Below are 22,635 nucleotides of genomic sequence, written 5' to 3' on the forward strand. Positions count from 1 at the left end.
CATATTGAGACTACATAGTCTTACTTCAAGTGACCTGGAGTTTTCCATAACAGTTTATTGCTACCCCACCACTCTTTCACAGCCAACTACAAGAAACTTTGACTAATCGAGACCGAGAGATAAACAGCCTCCGTCGCCAGCTTGATGCAACTCACAAGGAACTTGACGATGTTGGGAAATCTAGAGAGATCTCTTATAAAGAAAATAGAAGGTTGCAAGATGACCTGGCCACAATGGCGAGAGAAAACCAGGTATGAAACCAGGCAGAGATTTTTCATGAACTTATTACATTTTGCTAAATATTAAACTTCTAAATTCATTCTTCCAAAATGCAACAGGAGTGAATGTAAACAGGCTAACTCCTTGAGGGGAATGGTGTCTGTTGGCATTAGCAAAGGTAGTTCTCAGAAAACAGCCAGCGCAGTGGTCTAATCAGTGCAGCTACAGTCTCCTTTTCCATCTGGAGTTGAACCTCCCTCATAGGACTTGGCTTGTTTGTTTGTTTGCTTGTTTCTTTGTTTAGACACAGGGTCACATGTAGCCCTTGAACTCCCTGTGTAGCCAAGGGATTCTGACTCTGGTTTTCTTCTGTCGCCTCTCAAGTGTGGGGATGGCAGGTGTGTCATCAGGCCTGATAGCATTTAGTGTTTGCTGCTAGGAAGCATGGTTTTTGTTGGGATAGACGGTATTGTCACAGGACTGGGTAGGGCACAGCATCACTCACTCTTAGGGCACCTCTTCTTAAAAGGTATGAAGGACCGTGACAGGCTTTAGTAATTTGTGCTTCCTTCTATTGTCTTAGAGATGGATCTGTAAACAAACAAAGGTATATTTTAAAGGGCAGATATTGTAAGGTTTTGTCTATACTGGTTTATTACAAGATTATGCTATGGAGACTGATGATTTCTTTTATGTAATATAAAAATTACTTTCAGTATTAGTCAATATCAACCATATTATAGTTATATCAGTTTTTTAATACCAACTACTGGCCCTGATATAAGTTCAAATACAAGGTCAGAACTGTCATGGAGTTTTATGGCAAAGTTTGCTAAAAAAAAAGTTTAGATCAGGGCTGGGGAGATGGCTCAGTGGGTAAGGGTGCTTGCTGTGAAATGAAAGTGAGATGTTCTGAGTTCAAATCCACAGCACCCATGCAAAAGGGCTGGCATGGCTTCCTGTGACCTCAGAGTTGGCCAGCCAGCCTCACTGAAATGGGGAGCTTTACTTTCAGTGAAAGATCTGTCTCAGGAGAATAGGGGGAAGATGGCAGAGAGCGATAAATGGCATCCTCTATTCTGTCTGCACATCAGCTTGTGCATCTATATACATAGGCTTTCAATGTGCATTAATACACATTGTTGGCACACACACCACACACACACACACACACACACACACACACACACACACACCAGGCTAGCCATGGAAAAAATAACCCAGTAGAGGCTCTTCTTCCCCACATTTTTTTCTTCAGTTCCAAAGGCACTGTGTGCACATGACTGCAGGCTGACATTGGCTCTCTCTGCTCTGCTGACTTACAGGAGATCTCACTGGAGCTGGAAGCAGCAGTGCAAGAGAAAGAAGAGATGAAGAGCAGGGTTCACAAGTACATCACTGAGGTGTCACGATGGGAGAGCCTAATGGCCGCGAAGGTGAAAAACTGTTCAGCTGGCATTTGAGACCAGCTTTTGTGTCTTTAATTCTGCCTCCAGCATTAAATGTTGGACATTTAAGGTTGGATATTAGATATTTGAAAGTAGAAGTCCTTCCTACTAACTTTATATTTCTCCATGGATCTTAGCATAGTAGCATAGTATCTATACACGCGCTGATGTTTCCTGAATTCAAGCAGCTCCCAGTGTGTGTGTGTGTGTGTGTGTGTGTGTGTGTGTGTGTGTATGTGGTGTGTGTGTCTGTGTGTGCATGTATGTGCGTGTGTGTGTCTCTGTGTGTACACTCGTTCACGTGTGTGTCTGTGTGCATATGCACATATGTGTGCACATGTGTGTGTGTCTGTATACAGGTGTGTGCATGTATGTGCATGTGTGTATGTGTGTGTGCATGTGTGTGTCTGTGTGTGCATGTATGTGCATGTGTGCACACGTGTGTGGCTGTGTGGCTGTGCATGTGTGATATAGATAGATGTTCCATTGACGATACTGCCTTAGAAATAATGTAATTGTTCTTAAACCAGGAAAAAGAAAACAAAGACTTGCTAGATAGATTCCAGATGCTTCACAACCGTGCTGAGGACTGGGAGATCAAAGCTCAGCAAGCGGAAGGGGAGAACAGCTCGGTCCGCCTAGAGCTGCTGTCTATTGACACGGAGAGAAGGCACCTGCGAGAGCGGGTGGAGCTCCTGGAGAAGGAGATCCAGGAGGTAAGGCAGTGCTGTCCAGGAAAGATGCCACATCAGGGGCACGACACACAGTGAGGCTGACCCCAGCTCAGAGCTAACACCCTGCTACTGTCACACTCTAGAGGGTGCCCCGTTCCTTTTCACAATGGTAAGAGACAGGCGGCCATGTGACCACTCGTTAAGTGTGTGGTTCTGTGCATTAAGTATAGTCTTTACAGTGTGCTAATCTTCACCCATCTTCCCCACACCCACCCAGTATCAAACGCATCCATCTTAAATCATGTTTTGTCCTTTTCCAAGGCTGCAAAATAACGCATTCAATAGCCGCTGACCTTTTGGTGTAGTTTGTTTATTTCCACATTTGGGATACTGACAGTTGTGTTCCTGTTAACATGGTGTTGCTAGTATCTTTCATGGGTGCTGGGACAAAATGACTAGCAATGGGCCAGAGAAATGGCTCAGGAGTTGAGCATTTAGACATAAATAAGCTTTCATCATTATGACTGTTGAATAAAAATGTTATTAATACAGTTCTGAGTTCAGTTAAATTAATAAGGACTCGGTTTGATATAATTAGATTGCCTATTTAGTTTCTTGGTATAATTTTCAAATTTTCATCTTTTAGGAGAAAGTAATGACTCTGTACTGCATAAAGTTAGAGCCCCCAAAATAAATATATTTAGGTACTAAACTTTAGACTATAATTTTGCAGTAATGTCTTTGCAGATTTAACCAAGTAAAATGGGGTCATGCCTAATACCTTTATAAAAGGAGGGTGACTTAACAAGCAAAGACTTATCGGAGACCACCATGCAAAGACAGAGGCAGACTTCATGCTGACTTTGCAACCTCAGATGTGGGCCTGGGGTGGGCTCTGCCTCAGAATCTCCAGAGGGAGTCAGCTGTGCTATCATGTGACATTTGCATCTCTGCCCCTGGAACTGTGAGGAGGAAATTTCTCTTGTGAGTCTCTAAAGTTGTGGCCATTTGCTGCCACAGCCCAGGTACCCCGATTCAGACTTGGGGCCAAGAAGGGGGTCACTGCTGTTAACAAACATTGGGAAACGTAGAAGTCATAGAGTTGGGTAATGAACAGAAACCAGAACAGTTTTGAGGTATCCGATGGGAAAAGCCTGGATTGTCTTAAGGAGATATTTATTGAAGTATCAGTATTGTGGGCTTTGTAAAGGGGAGAACGTTGACCTGGGATAGAGGTCAGATAGAGGAATGCCTGTGTAGCATGTGTGAAGCCCTGACTTCGAGCCCCACAACCACATGGGCCAGGTGGGATAGCACCTGCCTGCTCTCCTGGTACCTGGAAGAAGCTTCAGATCATCCTGATTTACGTAGTAAATTCTAGGCCAGCCTGAGCTGGAGGAGACACTGTCTCTAAGTAAATACATTTTAAAGAGAGGAGATAAAAATTCTTTAGTACAGAGTACACATTATTGTAAATGGAATGTTTCTTCTAACAAGGACTCAAGTGTGACCCTGTTGCAAATAATGTGACAAAATTATGTATAGTGTTAGGAAGACAATAGAACACGTGAGAGATGGATACTTAACTGAGATGTTTACTCAGAGTGTGGGAGGGAAGCCTCACTTATGAGGTACGGTGCAGAAGGAACTGTCAAGCAAAGGAACCAGAACTTAATGGATTTTAAAAGTATTTCAGCATCTGTATACTACTCTCTATAGGCAGGGCCAGTGTTATGACTAGATAACTTAATACGGAAGTCATGGATCTAGGCAGCCCTCTCGTCAGAAACTAAAAGAGACAAGACATGAAAGGAAGACAGACTGTGGGCTTCTGGGGTCTTACCAGAGGAAGATAGGCCACCGTCACCTTTAAGAAAAGGGAAGAATGACCGGGGTTGGGGATTTAGCTCAGTGGTAGTGCAAGGCCCTGGGTTCGGTCCCCAGCTCCAAAAAAAAAAAAAAAGAAAGAAAAGGGGAGAATGACCAAGAATAGTCCAGAAGCCACAGTGGAGCTCCAGAGAGCAGTTCACAGGCTGGCAAGACTTCCTCTGCCATGAGACCCAGAAGACATGGACCTAGGTTTGGGGCTAGAGGTCATGCTATTATCCAGGGGACAGTGCATTAATTCCACAGATAGTTTACTTTTAAGGCGCAAAGTTGAATAGAAGTTATATTGCTTGGTTCTAGACTGACTTTGGACTAGGGTTATGGTTTGGATCTCTCACATCTCCTAAAGACGTAGTCACCAGCCTGTGATGTTACTGCAGGGGTTGGAGTCTTTAAGAAGTGGAGCGTCACTAAGGAAGTTAGCTCAGGGGTACGTCATTGAGGAAGTATCAGGACCTTGGTTCTTCCTTACCCCTCTTTTGCTTCCAGGCTCTAGTGAAGCGAGTGGACTCCCCTGAACAGAATTGGCCATGCAATTCTGTCATATAGTTTCCTCCTCACCACATCCCAAAAGCAATGGGGCGAAGTGACTGTGGGCTGAAATCTCTAAAACCGTGAGCCAAAATCCAATTGTCCTTCCAGATGATCCGTCAGTGTTTTGTCCCAGTGAGTGAATGCTGACTGTCACAACTGCTAGCCAGCTTCATGCCTCTTCCTCTCCGGCTTAGATTGGAGCATCTGCTCTGTGCCTGATGCACTGCTGTATTTCGGAGCACATAACTTGTTTTCTAGTATTAGAGGCAGGTAGATGGAGTAAAGGTTACCTCGAAGCGCACCAGAGTATGGACGTGACTCTGGTGGCACCTAAGGAAGCCGGGGTTGATGCTGTGCTGTGACTGGAGGGCCATGGAGCGGTGCCATGGATCCAGGGGCTATTGAGTTTCCCTAGATCCCACATGGCAGGAAGAGAAAACTGACTGCTGCAGTTGTTCTTTGATTGTCACACTCACAACCCGGCCCAATGAACACATATTCAAAAGCATTAAACCTAGTAAAAGAGTTTGGCCACCCTGGAGGTGTTTCATGCATGAGAAGGGCCTAACTTTGCAGGGCTTTAAAATAGGTACAATTTTAGCTGCTGAAAATCACCCTGGGTGCCTCACGACTCATGGGTGTGACCTGGTAAAAGCAGTATCTGTGCAGACTTAGTTAAGATTAGTCCTGCTGGGTAAGGCAAACCATGACCAGTGAACACCCCGAGTCCATCTGAGATGAGGGAAATCTGGGACCTGAGCCACACTGTGAAATGGAGGTAGAGACAGCTGCAAGGCAAGATGATCGCCAACAACACCACAGAAGGGAGGTGTAGAACTTTGCCTCAGTCTCCAGAAGGAACGGGTTTGGTTGTTGAAATAATATATTTTTTTTAAGAGTGTTTTTTTTTTAAGAGATTTATTATATATTAAGTACACTGTAGCTGTCTTCAGACACACCAGAAGAGGGCATCAGATCCCATTACAGATGGTTGTGAGCCACCATGTGGTTGCTGGGAATTGAACTCAGGACCTCTGGAAGAGCAGTCAGTGCTCTTAACCGCTGAGCCATCTCTCCAGCCCCGAAATAATATATTTTTATTGTATATTTTTATATTTGCATTTTAGATGTTATCCCCTTTCCCAGTTTCCCCTCCAGTTTCTCTCCCTGCGTCTATGACGGTGCTCCCCCACCTCCCCACCCACTCCTGCCCACCTCCCCACCCAGACATTTCCCAACTTGGGTTTCGAGCCTTGACAAGACCAAGGGCTTCTCCTCCCACTGATGCCCCATAAGGCCATCCTCTGCTACATATGCAGATGGAACCATGGGTCTGTCCATGTGTGCTCTTTGGTTGGTGGTTTAGTCCCTGGGAGCTTTTCAACTAAGATCCACTTATCAGTGAGTATATAACTTATATATTATTTTATGATTGCGTTACCTCACTCAGGATGATATTTTCTAGTTCCATCCATTTGCCTAAGAATTTCATAAAGTCATTGGTTTTAATAGTTGAGTAGTACTCCATTGTGTAAATGTACCACATTTTTCTGTATCCATTCCTCTGTTGAAAGACATCTGGGTTCTTTCCAGCTTCTGGCTATTATAAATAAGGCTGCTATGAACATAGTGGTGCTTGTGTCCTTGTTATATGTTGGACCATCTTTTGGGTATATACCCAGGAGTGGTATAGCTGGGGCCTCAGGTAGTACTGTGTCCAATTTTCTGAGGAACCTCCAGACTGATTTCCAGAGTGGTTGTACCAGTTTACAGTCCCATCAACAATGGAGGAGTGTTCCTCTTTCTCCACATCCTTGCCAGCATCCACTGTCACCTGAGTTTTTACCTTAGTCATTCTGACTAGTGTGAGGTGGAATCAAGTGTTTTTTTGATTTTCATTTCCCTGATGACTAAGGATGTTGAACATTTCTTTAGGTGCTTCTCATCCATTCGATATTCCTCAATTGAGAATTCTTTGTTTAGCTCTGTACCCCATTTTTAATAGGGCTATTTGTTTCTCTGGAGTCTACCTTCTTGAGTTCTTTGTATATTTTGGATATTAACCCTCTATCAGTTGTAGAATTGATAAGACCTTTCTCCAATTTGTTGATTGATGTTTTGTCTTAATGACAGTGTCCTTTGCCTTACAGAAGCTTTGCAATTTTATGAGATCCCATTTGTTGATTCTTGATGTTAGAGCATAAGCCATTGGTGTTCTGTTCAGGAAAGTTTCCCCTGTACTCACGTGTTCAAGGCTCTTCCCCACTTTCTCTTCTAATAGTTTTAGTATATCTGATTTTATATGGAGGTCCTTGATCCACTTGGACTTCAGCTTTACAGGGCACTAAGAATGGGTCTATTTGCATTCTTCTACATGCTGACCTCCAGTTGAACCAGCACCATTTGTTGAAAATGTTGTCTTTTTTCCACTAATGGTTTTAGCTCCTTTGTCAAAGATCAAGTGACTATAAGTATATGGGTTCATTTCTGGGTCTTCAATTCTATTCCATTGATCTACCTGGCTGTCTCTGTACCAATACCATACAGTTTTTATTACTACTGCTCTATAATACAGCTTGAGGTCAGGGATGGTGATTCCCCCAGAAGTCCTTTTATTGTAGAGGATAGTTTCACTATCCTGGGTTTTTTGTTATTCCGAATGAATTTGCAAATTGCTTTTTCTAACTCTGTGAAGAATTGAGTTGGACTTTTGATGGGGATTGCATTGAATCTGTAGACTGCTTTTGGCAGAATGGCCATTTTTACTATATTAATCCTGCCAATCCATGAGCATGGGAGGTCTTTCCATCTTCTGAGATCTTCTTGAATTTCTTTACAGACTTGAAGTTCTTGTCATACAGATCTTTCACTTACTTGGTTAGAGTCACATAGAGGTACTTTATATTTTTTGTGACTATTGTAGAGGGTGTCCTTTCCCTAATTTTTTTCTCAGTCTGTTTATCTTTTGAGTAGAGGAAGGCTACTGATTTGTTTCAGTTAATTTTATATCCAGCCACCTTGCTGAAGGTGTTTATCAGGTTTAGTAGTTCTCTGGTGGAATTTTTGGGGTCACTTAAGTATATTACCATATCATCTGCAAATAGTGATATTTTGACTTCTTCCTTTCCAATCTGTATCCCCTTGATCTCCTTTTGTTGTCTGATTGCTCTGGCTAGGACTTCGAGAACTATATTGAATAAGTAGGGAGAGAGTGGGCAGCCTTGTCTAGTCCCTGATTTTAGTGAGATTGCTTCAAGTTCCTCTCCATTTAGTTTGATATTGGCTACTGGTTTGCTGTATATGGCTTTTACTATGTTTATGGGCCTTGAATTCCTGATTTCTCTAAGACTTTTATCATGAAGGGGTGTTGAATTTTGTCAGCATCTAATGAGATGATCATTTTTTTTCCTTTGAGTTTATTTAGATAATGGATTACATTGATGGATTTGCATATATTGAACCATCCCTGCATGCCTGGGATGAAGACTACTTGACCATGATGGATGATCATTTTGATGTGTTCTTGGATTTGGTTTGTGAGGATTTTATTGAATATTTTGTATCAATACTCATAAGTGAAATTGGTCTGAAGTTCTCTTTCTTTGTTGGGTATCTGTGTGGTTTATGTATAAGCGTAATTGTGGCTTCATAGAATTGGGTAGTGTTCCTTCTGTTTCTATTTTGTGGAATAGTTTGGATAGTATTGGTATGAGGTCTTCTATGAAGGTCTGATTGAATTCTGTACTAAACCCCTCTGGTCCTGGGCTTTTTTTGGTTGGGAGACTTTTAATAACTGATTCTATTTCTTTAGGAGTTATGGGACTGTTTAGATGGTTTATCTGATCCTGATTTAACTTTGGTACATGGTATCTGTCTAGAAAATTGTCCATTTACTCCAGATTTTCCAGTTTTGTTGAGTATAGGCTTTTGTAGTAGGATCTGATGATTTTTTGAATATCCTCAGTTTTTCTTGTTATGTCTCCCTTTTCATTTCTGATTTTTCAGTTTGGATACTGTCTCTGTGCCCTTTGGTTAGTCTGGCCAAGGGTTTATTTATCTTGTTGATTTTCTCAAAGAACCAGCTCCTGGTTTTATTGGTTCTTTGTATAGTTCTTTTTGTTTCTACATGGTTGATTTTAGCTGAGTTTGATTATTTCTTGTCGTCTACTCCTCTTGGGTATATTTGCTTCTTTTTGTTCTAGAGCCTTTAGATGTGCTGTCAAGCTGCTAGTGTATGCCGTTTCCAGTTTCTTTTTGGAGGCACTCAATGCTAAGAGTTTTCCTCTTAGCACTGCTTTCATTGTGTCCCATAAGTCTGGGCATGTTATGCCTTCAATTTCATTAAATTCTAAAAAGTCTTTAATTTCTTTCTTTATTTCTTCCTTGACCAGGTTATCATTGAGTAGAGCGTTGTTCAGCTTCCATGTGAAGGTGGGCTTTCTGATTTTTTTGTTGTTGTTATTAAAGACCTTCCTTAGTCCATGGTGATCTGATAGGATGCATGAGATTATTTCTATCTTCTTGTATCTGTTGAGGCCTGTTCTGTGACCGATTCTATGGTCAATTTTGGAGAAGGTATTATGAGGTGCTGAGAAGAAGGTGTATCCTTTCATTTTAGGATGAAATATTCTATAAATATCATTTAGTTCATAAATTCTGTGAGTTTATCTATGTCTCTGTTTAGTTTCTGTTTCCATGATCTGTCCATTGATGAGAGTGAGGTGTTGAAGTCTCCCACTACTATTGCATAAGGTGCTCAAAGCTTTAGTAAGGTTTCTTTTATGAATGTGGGTGCCCTTGCATTTGGAGCATAGATATTCAGAATTGAGAGTTCTTCTTGGTGGATTTTACCTTTGATGTGTATGAACTGTCCTTCCTTATATTTTTTGATAAGGACTTTTGGTTGAAAGTCAATTTTATTCAATATTAGAATGGCTACTCCAGCTTGTTTCTTGGGACCATTTGCTTGGAAAATTTTTTTCCAGCCTTTTACTCTGAGGTCTGTCTTTGTCACTGAGGTGTTTGTATTTCCTGTATGCAGCAAAATGCTGGGTCCTCTTTACATATAGTCTGTTAGTCTTTTATTGGGAAATTGAGTACATGAATGCTGAAAGATGTTAGGGACCAATGATTGTTGTTTCCTGTTATTTTTGTTGTTAGAGGTGGAATTATGTTTGTGTCACTATCTTCTTTTGGGTTAGTGGAAAGAAGAGTACTTTCTTGCTTTTTCTAGAGTGTAGTTTCCCTCTTTGTGTTGTAGTTTTTTATCTTTTTTTAGCGCTGAATTTGTGAAAAGATTTGTTTTGTCCTGGAATATCTTGGTTTCTCCATCTATTTGAGAATTTTGCTGCATATAATAGCCTGGGCTGACATTTGTGTTCTCTTAGGGTCTGTATGACATCTGCCCAGGATCTTCTTGCTTTCATAGTCTCTGGTGAGAAGTCGGTGTAATTCTGATAGGCCTGCCTTTATATGTTACTTGATCTTTTTCCCTTATTGCTTTTAATATTCTTTCTTTGTTTTATGCATTTGGTGTTTTGACTATTATGTGACAGGAGGAGTTTCTTTTCTGGTCCAATCTATTTGGAGTTCTGTAGGCTTTTTGTATGTTTATGGGCATCTCTTTCTTTAGGTTAGGGAAGTTTTCTTTTATGATTTTGTTGAAGATGTTTACTGGCCCTTTAAGTTGGGAGTCTTCACTCTCTTCTATATCTATTATCCTTAAGTTTGATCTTCTCATTGTGTCCTGGATTTCCTGGATGTTTTGGGTTAGGAACTTTTTGCATTTTGCATTTTCTTTGACTGTTATGTCAATATTTTCTATGGTATCTTCTGCCCCTGAGATTCTCTCTTCTCTCTCTTGTATTCTGTTGGTGATGCTTGTGTCTATGACTCCTGATCTCTTTCCTAGGTTTTCTATCTCCAGGATTGTCTCCATTTGTTATTTCTTTATTGTTTCTATTTTAATTTTTAAATCTTGCATGGCTTTGTTCAATTCCTTTATCTGTTTGGTTGTGTTTTTATAATACTTCTTTATGGGATTTTGTGTTTCTCTTTAAGGGATTCTATCTGTTCACCTGTGTTGTCCTGTATTTCTTTAAGGGAGTTATTTATGTCCTTTTTAAAGTCTTCTATCATCATCATGAGATGTGATTTTAAATCCGAATCTTGCTTTTCCAGTGTGGTGGAGTATCCAGGACTTGCTGTGGTGGGAGAACTGGGTTCTGATGATGCCAAGTGGTCTCAATTGACTTCTGTGAACTCTGTTAAGGTCATTTTGCTTTTTAAGAGTGCCTATCTTCCTGAAACCCCAAAATAGACTTTATATAAATTCATAGTTATCACATAAAATTTAAATAACAAGAAGTTTATAATGTGTGTTATTTTGAGAAAGTCTTTGATGAATATTTCAAATTTTGCTCATTATTTCAAAGTCACTAAATCTTATAAAGTTAGCCAATGAAACTAGACTAAATTTACATATGAATTTAGGTATTTGGTATTAAAATAAACCCTAGTTTTGAAATTTAGAATTTAAAAGAATGATTTGGAAATATATATAAATATATTTTTATGTTATATGTTACTACTTGTTACTATAACAAGGAACATTTATAAATAAAAAACTTTAAAAACATTCATTCACAACACTTTAATATAATTTTCCTCTTTATATTCTAAATATATACATGAGATATTTAGTTGTTATGATTAATAATTATATGCCATTCCTTTATGCATTAACTCCCTGCTTAGGCTGTCTTAAAATAGCACATTACTTCCTGACAATCTTTTAGCATATGCCAAAATTGGTACTTGGGTTTCTGAAGTAAGTTTGTGGCTTACACATATTTCAGAAGTGGTCTTTGAAGGCTTGCACTTTACGTGACTGAGTTATGTTCCTTTTCATGTTTTGCTTTCTGTTCTCAGCACATAAATGCGCATCATGCTTATGAGTCTCAGATCTCATCAATGGCTAAAGCCATGTCTCAGTTAGAAGAAGAGCTTCGACGGCATGAGAGTGAGAAAGCCACCGTGTTGGGTGATATGTCCTCTCTCCGAGAACTTTGCATTAAGCTCGACTCAGGCAAAGACATTATGACCCACCAGCTGAATTCCAAAGGCCTTGAGCTGGAGCGGGTAGGTGCTGAGAGATTGGTGGGCAGACAGCTTTGTGGAACCCTGCACTCACGGCTCTGCCAAGGTCTGTGGTGGAGCGTGAGGATAAGATGGGGTGCAGCTGAGCGGGGAGTCCTTGCTTTCCTGTGAGACCCTCTGGGTTTGGTCTCAGCAATGCAAGAAGATACAAAGTGGATAAAATTGGGCTTGGAGTAGAAGGTCCTTAAGAGGTTAGGCAGTTCCCAGCTGTAGATCAGGAGCATACGTCCTTTTTTTATTTAAAAGTAAAATTTGATTGAAAGATTAAACAGTTGGACTTTTTTCTAAGTTGAACTTTTTTGATGATAAAAATCTCAAGGCATTTACATCATTAATTAGGTCTTCTTCACTGGACTTGCCCATCCCCAAGTTAAGACATTGACTGGGCTGCTGTGTGCTCTCGTGAGCATGTCCTTAGTCCCTCTTGTCAAGTTGTGTACTGAGAAGTTCCAGTACTTGCTTGACTGTAGTCAGAGAGTAATACTCAGAGAGCACGGACTCATGGCTGATGGGGTAGGGAAGTCTGTCACCTACCTCCATTACCCCCTCTGGATGAGGCAGATGGCTGGAGATCATCAGAGACGTGGAGGACGCCATAAAGCCAGCAAAATCCTCGTAGACACAGCCAAGAGGACTTTAAAATCAGGACGGTTTTCTTACCACTAACGAGTTGTTTTGAAGTCTTCAACCAGCACTCAAAAAGTTTTTACTAAATTGATCTTTGTTTTTTCTGTAGGCAGTAGCAGAGTTGGAGAATGTAAAATCAGAATCAGAGCTTTTAAAAAAGCAGCTGATGACTGAGAGGCAGACAATTAACAGCCTTGAGTCGCTGTTAGCTACAAACAGAGATAAAGAATTCCAGTCCCACCTAACCTCCCACGAGAAGGACACGGAAATCCAGCTGCTGAAGGAGAAGTTAAACCTCTCAGAGAGCAAACTGTAAGTGTTGTGGAGGAACCTCTGTGGAGAAGCGTTTTTTACAAAAGAGTTTTCAACTTTTGAGGTAGCGAGGGCGCTGGAGAGGGGAATACAAAGCCACAGTGTCCGACTTTCTTTCTGCTGCTTCTGGATATCCAGAGGAATAGCTCAGGTGACATGGTGTTTGAAGCCATAGACGTGCACATCTTTGCCCCAAGGTGGTACCGTGGGAGGGAGTGGGGGAGGAGTGAGCTTCAGGGGAGGACCTGGATTTGAGGGGTGAACAGAGGCTCTGCTAAGGAGAGGCATGTCAGGGTGAGCTGCGCCGTGGCTAGGAAAGGTTTAGAGCAGGTGAGATTGGTTCTCTAAGTGCATTCATCCCCATCAGGGAGCCTGGTGGTGACATCATCCTGGAAGAGGGGAGCCTGGACTTCTGAGCACGTAGAAAGATGGGCTTTTACAGGGTCAAGGGGAGTTGAGAACAGTGTTCTTTGTGAGGCAAGAGGCCAGGAGGAACCTAGGAAGATGTTTTACATCCTGTGTGTTTAGTTCATGGCTTCTGCTGCATGTGCATCACGTGCTGCCAGCTTCGTAACTGACAAAAAGCAAAAGACTACAGGAGCTCCGATAGAGAGAGCCGCTGTTGCAAAGACTATGCAGAAGCTCCATTAGAGAGAGCCGCTGTTGAAAAGACTATGCAGAAGCTCCAATAGAGAGAGCCACCGTTGAAACTCTGATCTTTGTCTAGTCTTAAGCATCACCTCCATTTGTATTTGATTCTACAAAGGAGCTCATTCGCTTTTATTTCTAAGATCTATACATTTGTTTTTTTAAGAACTACCCAAAGCCGAGAAACCTCCATGCTTCGAACTAAAATGACACAGTTGCAGACAGAGTATGATAATCTGAAAAGGCTGATGTCAAATGAGAAGTACGAACGGTAAGACATTTCTGTTTAGCAATAAATGGTATTTCTACACATCTTCTATCCTCTTTAAAGAGTATTAGTATGGCTTGCAAACAGCTAGCTGCTTTAGTATTAATATTAAATACATCTCTAGGCACTTCTCCCCTAGAGCAAGAGACCCCCTAACAGAGACAGAGGCTCTGTAGTGAGCAGCACTGCAGCAGGGGTGCTTCTTGGAGCATAGGGTGCAGATGGGGCAGCAGCAGAGGCCCATGCAGGACCCCAAAGGCAGTGCAGTCAGACGCTGTGATGCACACTGCCATGGGGTACTGATGATCATGTCGTGAGAGCAGCTAGCAGTTAGGAGCTGGGCACTCAGCATGTCTGACTGTCCCAGTCTCAAGCCCACATGCTAGAAAACTGAGGCCACTTGTAAATGGCAGAGCCACTGTTAAAACACACACAGGACTTGAGGCCACAGCTCATGCCCTGGATCTCTATAGTGTGTGTGTGTGTGTGTGTGTGTGTGTGTGTGTGTGTGTGAGTGTGTGTTTGCGTGTGTGAGTGTGTGTTTGCGTGTGTGAGTGTGTGTTTGCGTGTGTGAGTGTGTGTGAATATGTGTGTGTGAGTGTGTGTGAATATGTGTGTGTGAATATGTCTGTGTGTGTGTGTGTGTGTGTTTGCGTGTGTGAGTGTGTGTGAATATGTGTGTGTGTGTTTCCTGATCCTTGGTCATGTTCATGCTCACAGTTCAGTTCATTTGCTTGTTAAAACATGGAGTCTCTAAATAGTGCAGCGATGAGGCCTGTTTAACAAGTAAAATCAAACCGGCACCATTCAGGAGGCTGAGGCAGAGGGATCATGAGCTTAAAGCCAGCCTGGGAGACCAGTGTCAAGAAGAAATGAATTAAAATCAAAGTCCGATTTGCAAATTAACAGCCAACTTATATTTCTCTGTTGTTCTTTCTTTAGACACCGGAGATAAGTTCTTGAGTAGGCTAAAATTGCCTATTAGATCATCTTAAAACTTTATTCTTCCCTGTGTATATCAGAATTGAGTGATATACTCTGTGAAGTATAGATGGGGTTTGCTGTGAAGTCAGAGATGTGACTTCAAATAGAAACGAGTTTTACTGCCGCAGTGGTATAATTTTTTGACATTTGGAAGATGGAGTGCTAAATTGTATATAATGATTTCTCTTTTCCAAAACTCTTAGTCATTCATGCTCTCTATGGCCCAGAGTTAAAGACACCCCACCCACCCCACCCCGCCCCGCTTCTCTTCCCCCTGGGCCTCATCAACACAGTCCCTGCTCTTTACCTCAGACTAAGTGACTCATGGTTATGGGCACCATCTCTCATCCTCTAGCAAAACCCGCTTCTTGTGGGTAGGAAGAGGCAGCAAAACTGTCTAGGTAGCCCAGTGCTTGCTGACCCTCAGAGGCCACCGTACACTAGCAGGACCCTGTGTATTTATTTAGTTATCTTGGATAGAGGGAGAAACCTGGAGAGAAAAAGTCTTTTAGAAGTTTCTTTGGCAGGGTAACATTAAAAACGAAAAGGTTTGAGCATCTGTACTAGGAAGAAAAGCTGAGTTCTGAGTAACTAAGGGAAAAGGCAGACTGGGGAGCCCTGAAGGTTCAGCCAGGCACTGGCTGACACACTCCTGACGCTGGGAAGGGCAGTGCGGTGAAGGAATTGGGCTCCTCTGCCTCTGACGTTTGGGAAGTTAGAGGCACAGTGAAGGCTAGATGGATGTGCAGAGAGGTGAGAGGAGGGGCTGAGGAGGGAGGTGTGCTGGGCGGAACGCTGTTCTCAGGCCCTGGACTCAGTGACAGCAGTGCTAGTGAGGTGCAAGGGTGCTCAAATGACTGTCTGAGTACACACATGCGTGCGTGCACACACACACACACACACACACACACACACACACACACACACACACACCACACACACACACAAGCACACACACACACACCACACACACAAACACACCACACACACACACACCACACATACACTCACACACACATATACACACACACTCACTTACACACATATTCACACCACACACACACACACACACACACACACACACACACACACACACACACACACACACACTCACACACACACACAAACACACACCCACACACACACCCTCTCACACACACATACACACACACACCTACACACACACACTCACACACATTCACACACCACACACACACACATTCTCACACACACATACACTCACACACCACACACACACACTCACACACACACACACACACACACACACACACACACACACACACACACACACACACACACCACACACACACACACACCACACACACACACACACACACACACACACACACACACACACACACACACACACGCCTGTGTGCCAGCCATGATGGCGCACACCCCTGTGGATCCTCAAACTCAGTAGGATGAGGCAGGAAGCTTGCGAGCCTGAGACCAGCCTGCCCTACACAGCAAAAGCCTGTGTCCGAAGCGTGTGAGTTCCACGTGGGGGCCACTGCAGGAGCTGAGTGGCATTGGAGTTTGAACTTCAGAGTTTGAACTTTGGGCAGAGGCAGAGGGCCCAAGAAAGACTAGGAAATGGCTGTGGAGGCAGAAGCAGAACCAGGAAAGGGCAGGACAGGGAACTGAGGTGCTGAGCTGCACCAGATGCTGCAGAAGATGGGTAAAAGGTAAGGAAGCTGCATGTTAGCACAACACTTGAGAAATACATTCGCAGTTAAAGCATAAAGAGGAAAGTAAGTTCTCCCAGAATCACTATTAATATTTTTATTTGTATGTTGGTTTTGGTTTTTGTCTGCTTTGGTTTGGTTTTTTTGAGACAAGATCTCTCCCCTCATGCCTCTGCCTCGCCAAGTGCTGGATCCCAGGCACACGCTGCCCTGGCTGGCTTATGTGGATTTGTATGCTTCTGAATGAGTATTTGGTATCCTAACTTTAAACCAGATGTACCACTGTGATTGTTCTGTCTTTATATGTTATTTGTTAATGTCCTAATGTTCTGACAAGCACGTAGCATAATTGCTTTGAACAATTTCCTCTAATGTATATTAACTTAAGTATTTTACACACTCCTAAAAAAACTACAAATTGGGGCTGGAGAGATGGCCTAGTGGTTCAGAGCCCTGGCTGCTCTTCCCTAGGACCTGGTACCCACACAGAGGCTCACGTCCATCCGTAACTGACCCTCTGCTGCCCTGTACAGGAACCGGCCTGTGTGTTGTGCGTAGACATGCTTCCAGGTAAAGCTCACACACACACAAAGCAAACTTAACCTCTTTTTAATCCTGCAGATTTAGCAGAAGTATGTAAGGCCAGGCCAGGCGTCCTGTCCACGTGCAGCGCCAGCTGCTTGGGAGGACCAAGGCAGGAGAATCACGTAGTGAGGCCCCAAGGAAAATAAGGGTGGTGGGAATACTGACTGCACTGGTAGGTGATCGCCGTAGGCTCCGTGGTGCTTACGTCATGTAACCTTCACTTGCAGAGAGCGAGCAATCCAAGAGCTGCGCCGACTCGGTCTTCCTACATCGCCTCTGAGCTCCACTCTGAGATCGCCCATGCAGTCTCCTGAGCATATAAATGCATAGTTATCGGAAAGGAATGTACCAGGTACCGAGGGTGGGTGAAGCATCTGTACTTGTAAAAGTTGGAACCGTCCCTGTCAGGGAGAGAGATGGCTCAGAAAGGTGTTTGGACCGATGGACATGTCCGGTGTGTTGTGGCACGGCGGTTACACGGTACCTGCAGTTGTAGACTGCATCAACCGAGCATGTGCTCTGTGCAGTTCTGTGTGTCAGCTTTACCTGCTGCCCTGGACAGGAACCGGCACAAAGCTCCCCCACACACAAAGTGAACTTAACCTGTTCTTAATCCTGCAGATTTGGCAGAAGTATGTAAGGCAAAGCAAAGGATAGAAAGGAGAGGGCTAGAAGGATGGGTCTGTGGAGGAGCACACAGGAACCCTGGGCTCACTCTTAGCACTGCAGGCAAGTGGGGGATTCAGCAATTGCTAAGAAATAGGAGATGTCACAGGATGGTATTAACCAGCTACAAGTAACCGCTGGTGAAGTGGGACAGGCCCAGAGACAGAGCGCACGAGGTGCAGCGCACTCTGTGTGGCAGGGATGGCGGGCTGTGGGGCGACAGTGTGGGAGAAAGCTTTGAAAGTTAGGGCAGGGTGTACAAACTGTGACGGTGACGTCACATTGCAGAGGGAGCCTCTGATCTGCGTCCTGAATGTAGGGTAGATACAGAGAGGCTGAGGGAAAGACTTGTCTGTCGTGGAGCTGCCTTAGCCACGTCTGAGCCACACAGGAAATGCAGGAACCAGACATGGAAGGAGTAGTAAGGGATCGCAGTAGATCTCCAAATGAGTTCAGAAAACTCTTCTCCACTCCTAGGAAGTGGAGCCAGGAAGGTCAGGAGTTCAAAGTCATCCTCGGCTGCAGCATGAGTTTGAGGCCCACCTAGGCTCCAGGAGACCCTGCCTCCACAGGCAGGCAGTCAGGAAAAGGTGCCGGGTTCACTGGGATTCCACTAACACAGCTCTTTTGCCTGCACCAAAACAAAGAAAGATTAGACGAGAACTCTGCTCACCGACAGCTGTCTTAATCGTTAAAGCATAGATTGTTTTTCCTTTGTTTTTGGATTTTATCAGTGGAATTGTACGTTTCTGGTTTCTTGTTCTCTGGTGCATTTGTAAGGTCAGCCAGTGACGTGTGCTTGTGGCTGGTTGTTATTGCTGCCCCGTGGAGTGTCCTGATGTAAACGTAACCATTAGTTTGCACTCGGCGGTTGACAGGCATCTGCCCAGCTGTCGGGAGAGCTTCCTGAGCAGAGACCGAGGACTGAAACTGCTGACACCATTTATTTCCAAGTTTCCATAGACGTGAAGGCCTGTTCCCAAGGAGTTGATGTTAGGATGCCTCTGGCTGAGTTGAAGAGATGGACTCAGTCCTTGGAGATAGGAGAGAAGCCTGAGTCAGACCCTGGCTTTGACAGATAGTTACTGAAGAATGCAGACTCACGCACTGGCAGAAATGGTTGGGTCAGTTTCTTCAAAGTGATGCATTCTTTTCTTCTTTTTTTATTGGATATTTATTTACATTTCAAATGTTATCCCTTTCCCAGTTTCCCCTCCGGAAACCCCCATCCCCCACTCCCTGTGGGTGGGTGGGGAGCACCCTCATGGAGGCAGGGGTGATGCCTTTCTTTGTGTCTTTTAATAGAAGCTCTGTGTGCAAAAGATAATTAGCATTTCCTCAGAGGCTCCAAGTCCCGTCACAAACAAGGGCTACTCTGTGCCTTCACATACTAAGGCCAGTGTCTAGGGCCGGTCTAATGATGGTTGATGGCTGCATTTTTCCGTGAATGTTTATGGTCTTAAAACATTTATTTTCCTGTCACCTGAGTCACTGCACCCTCACATCTGGTCAGGTACTGGGCTGTTTTGAGGTTGCTGGGGTGGCAGTTTACCTTTTGTTACACTGCCTCGGAACAGGTGCCAGGCACATTTCCATAAAGTGAACTTTGTTGGAGCATCATCCAACTTTACAGACGGCCCAGGACAGCCGTTTCTCTTCACACCCTGTGGCCTGCACATCTCAAGGTTCTACTTGCTGGCCTCTCACGTCAGCTGGGCTCGAAAAAGGCAGCTGTGACCCATGGGAAAGAAACAGGAAGTAACATGGCAAGCGAGTCATTGATAATGAAGGGGACTTGGGATGCTTGGGCTTCATAAGAGCATGGGCCCTCCCCTGTGGTAGACTGCTCACCAAGCATCAGCAGGCGCCCTGTGCTCACTCCCAGTGTCTCATAGGAAATGTGTATGTGCATGTGTGACATGCTGGCCTGCATGTGAACCTGCGAAGGCCAGCACTCAATGCCAATGTCCTCTGTCGAGCTCTGCCTTACTCTTTCCAGCAGGGGCTCTCCATTGAACCAGAGTTCTCCATGTCAGTTAGATTGGTTAGCCAGCAAGCCCTGAACTCTACCTTTCTTTGAATTCTTCAGCTCAAGCACTTTACCCACTAGGCCACCTCTGCAGACCATGTTCCACAGAGCTCCGCTGTTTCCCATCTGCCAGTGCTGCAGGCTCTGGCCATCCACGCCTCCACCAGCACCCACGGTGGTTATCACTATAGCCTCCTAGTCCACGTGCATCAGAAACTTTTACTGCTGTTAACGTTTCACAAGTTACAGTTTTGCAATAATTGATAATTAATTCTCAACATATTGCAATCCATTTATTAACCAATAGTTCCTTTTGTAGATGTTTCTTAAGTAATATTTAATTTTAAAGGATTTCTCCAATGAGCACTGAGACACAAATCGCATACACATGAAATCGTTTCTCAGATTAGTGTCTCTCTAATAGTAAAAATAGATAACCTAATTTTATTTTTATTATGTTTTTATTAACACCACAGGAGATAGGAAAAAAACTCACAAACTCAGCACAACCCTTCTGACAGTTAATTCTCCACCTCACACCAACTAGGTGTCCTAAAATTTAGCTCTATTCTCCTTGAAGACAGTGTCAGATCCCATTGGTAAGGGGTCAGTGGACAAGGCTTCCCCACCCCCTCATGAGGTGCCAATCACAGTCCCAGGTAACTGCATCTGAGGTAACTGTGCATCTGACCTTCCTGCTGTTAAACCCAGGATCCCACAAGGACTTCTTCCCAGGTTTGATTGAATTTGCCAGGTGCTTAGCTCTTGGACCGTCTCCAGCCCTAGTCCACTGGGGCCTTGCAGGGGCTTTAGTACAAGGCCTAACAAGCGGACCCATCATTAGCACCTGTAACTGGCCCTTAGCCTTCCTCCTCTGCCCAGTGCCTGGTGAGCAGCCCCTTCCCCGAAGCCCTCAGCCATTAGTCTCCTCAGGAGCACCAGCAATCACCTCTCACTGCATGAGTTCTTGTGGGGAGCCTTTGCCAGGCACAGGGGAAGAGAAGAGCAAATGTGGGCTTTTCTCACCCACAGTACCACACGGGCTCACTGAGGGAATCTGTGACGGAGCAAACCAACCATGTTCTTCCTGTCTTTTTCTTCACACGCCCAACAGTTCTTCAAGAAGTAGAGTGATGCTTCTCAGATATGATGAGATTTGGGAAACAAGTTTTTATTAGAGATTGTAATGTAAAAATATTGAACTTAAGTTCTTATTAATATATTGAGTGACTCTAATTTTTGTCTTCACTTACCTTTCAGATTATGGTTTTCAGTGAGTTTCTACATGGATTTTCATAAGAACACAGGAGTAATGAAATATTTGAAGTACTTGTTCCTGCGAATCATGAACAATGACACAAATTATACCTCTGTCAGCCTTTATTTAAATCAGTGGATATTTATGTAAAAATGTTTAGTTTTAAAGAGCCTTATGTATATTTTCATATGTGAAAAAAACAGAATATGTATTAATAGCTTAAGTGATGTGATATGTGAATTTTTATTATTCCCAACTAAAATTACTCCTTAAAATGTGTTTATACCGTGAATTAATTTAACGTGTTCACATTATGTTGTAGTAATCTGTGCCTTAATGAACCACACTATATGCATGTAACTACTCTTGCACTATTTAGACATGTTTGGTTTTCATGCATATGTTTGGAGCCCAAGGCATGCGAGGTCAGAGCACGATCCATTTCATTCTCTTACGTGTGGCATCAGTCCACGCGTGCTGTCCTTCATACAGGCAGTCTACTTACGTCTGGTCTGTTGGCAGAACTCGTTTTTATTATTATTTTTTTTTTATGAGAAAGAAAGGGTTTTAAGTGAGCTTATGGTTCCAGAGAGCCAGGAGTCCACCAAGTGCACAGGGCGGCGGCAGCAAGCACACAACAGGAAGTGGAGAGTGAACAGGAAGTCAGGAGACTCTGTGTACTCCATCAGCCCTCCCCCCGGGACACACTTGCTCCAGTAAATCTGCCCCTCTTCCACCTCCCCAAACAGCGCCCCTCACAACTGGGGCCAAGTGCTCAAGGATCTGAGATGTGGGATCCGTTTCTCATTGAGACTACAATTTCCAAAACCAAAAATTCAACTGATAGCATATCTTTTTTCTTGAGGTGTTTTTGTTATTTCTGAAAGTTCAGACCTATTAGAGATCAACAAACTGAGCTACCTGTTTGAAAATTACTTATATTCTCATCAACTTTGAAAATCTTTTCCTGGACATAGAGGGAATCCGCCCAGTGACTTCATTACCGAGCGCTGGAGGAAGTAGTTATGGCCAGGTGTAAAGAGTGCAAGCAGGAAGGACGGCAGTGGGAGGCACGTCTATCCATGTGGGTCTTACTTGGCTGTCCTGTGGCTCTCCACATGACGCAGTTTTTAAAGAATTAAGCTAAAATATACTCAGAGTTTTGTAAAACATTCAAACGAAAATTTGGAGTGTATTTTTTACTAATTAAATTCTTCAGTGTACTAGTCTAAAACTTCAGAATATGAAAGCATATGAAGTAAATGTAGAAAAGTGTTTTTGCTAAAAGCCCACTGTGCATCCGACAACACCTATTTGTGGCCTTGAGTCCTGCATAACTTACCCAGTCTTTCAGAATAGTGTGCAAACACCTTCCCCTGGCATATAAACCGAGAACAGCGTTTTACAATTCCACTTTCAAGGTTGGAACTCCAAAGAATGTAAGGTGTAACCCCTAGACAAGAGCAGAAATACAAAATAAAATGTCAGCTACAAATACTAACCATGTACCAACTGCTCACATTTGAAGAAAATCCTCCTTTAAAACTAGATTTCATCATGACTGAGGAAGAACTTAAAAGTCAGCATGGGCAGGCGAGGCAGCTTCCCCCTGGCTTAGCGCAGTTGCTC

The 22,635-nt window shown here is 43.4% G+C and overlaps 1 protein-coding gene across 1 annotated transcript in view; it reads left to right on the top strand.

Annotated features, from left to right (window-relative positions):
* The window catches only part of Cep135 (centrosomal protein 135), a 68,033-nt gene extending 45,855 nt beyond the window's left edge, over positions 1 to 22,178 (top strand). Inside the window, exons 19-26 of the mRNA XM_032916516.1 lie at positions 83 to 251; positions 1,545 to 1,655; positions 2,198 to 2,383; positions 11,693 to 11,902; positions 12,657 to 12,859; positions 13,674 to 13,778; positions 17,281 to 17,405; positions 21,009 to 22,178. Of these exons, the coding sequence (XP_032772407.1) occupies positions 83 to 251; positions 1,545 to 1,655; positions 2,198 to 2,383; positions 11,693 to 11,902; positions 12,657 to 12,859; positions 13,674 to 13,778; positions 17,281 to 17,383 (1,087 nt within the window). The 3' untranslated portion in view covers positions 17,384 to 17,405; positions 21,009 to 22,178. The remainder of the gene's footprint in view (positions 1 to 82; positions 252 to 1,544; positions 1,656 to 2,197; positions 2,384 to 11,692; positions 11,903 to 12,656; positions 12,860 to 13,673; positions 13,779 to 17,280; positions 17,406 to 21,008) is intronic.
* The last annotated feature ends 457 nt before the right edge of the window (positions 22,179 to 22,635 follow it).

Source organism: Rattus rattus, chromosome 11, assembly GCF_011064425.1.
Source record: "Rattus rattus isolate New Zealand chromosome 11, Rrattus_CSIRO_v1, whole genome shotgun sequence".
NCBI classification, from domain to species: Eukaryota; Metazoa; Chordata; class Mammalia; order Rodentia; family Muridae; genus Rattus; species Rattus rattus.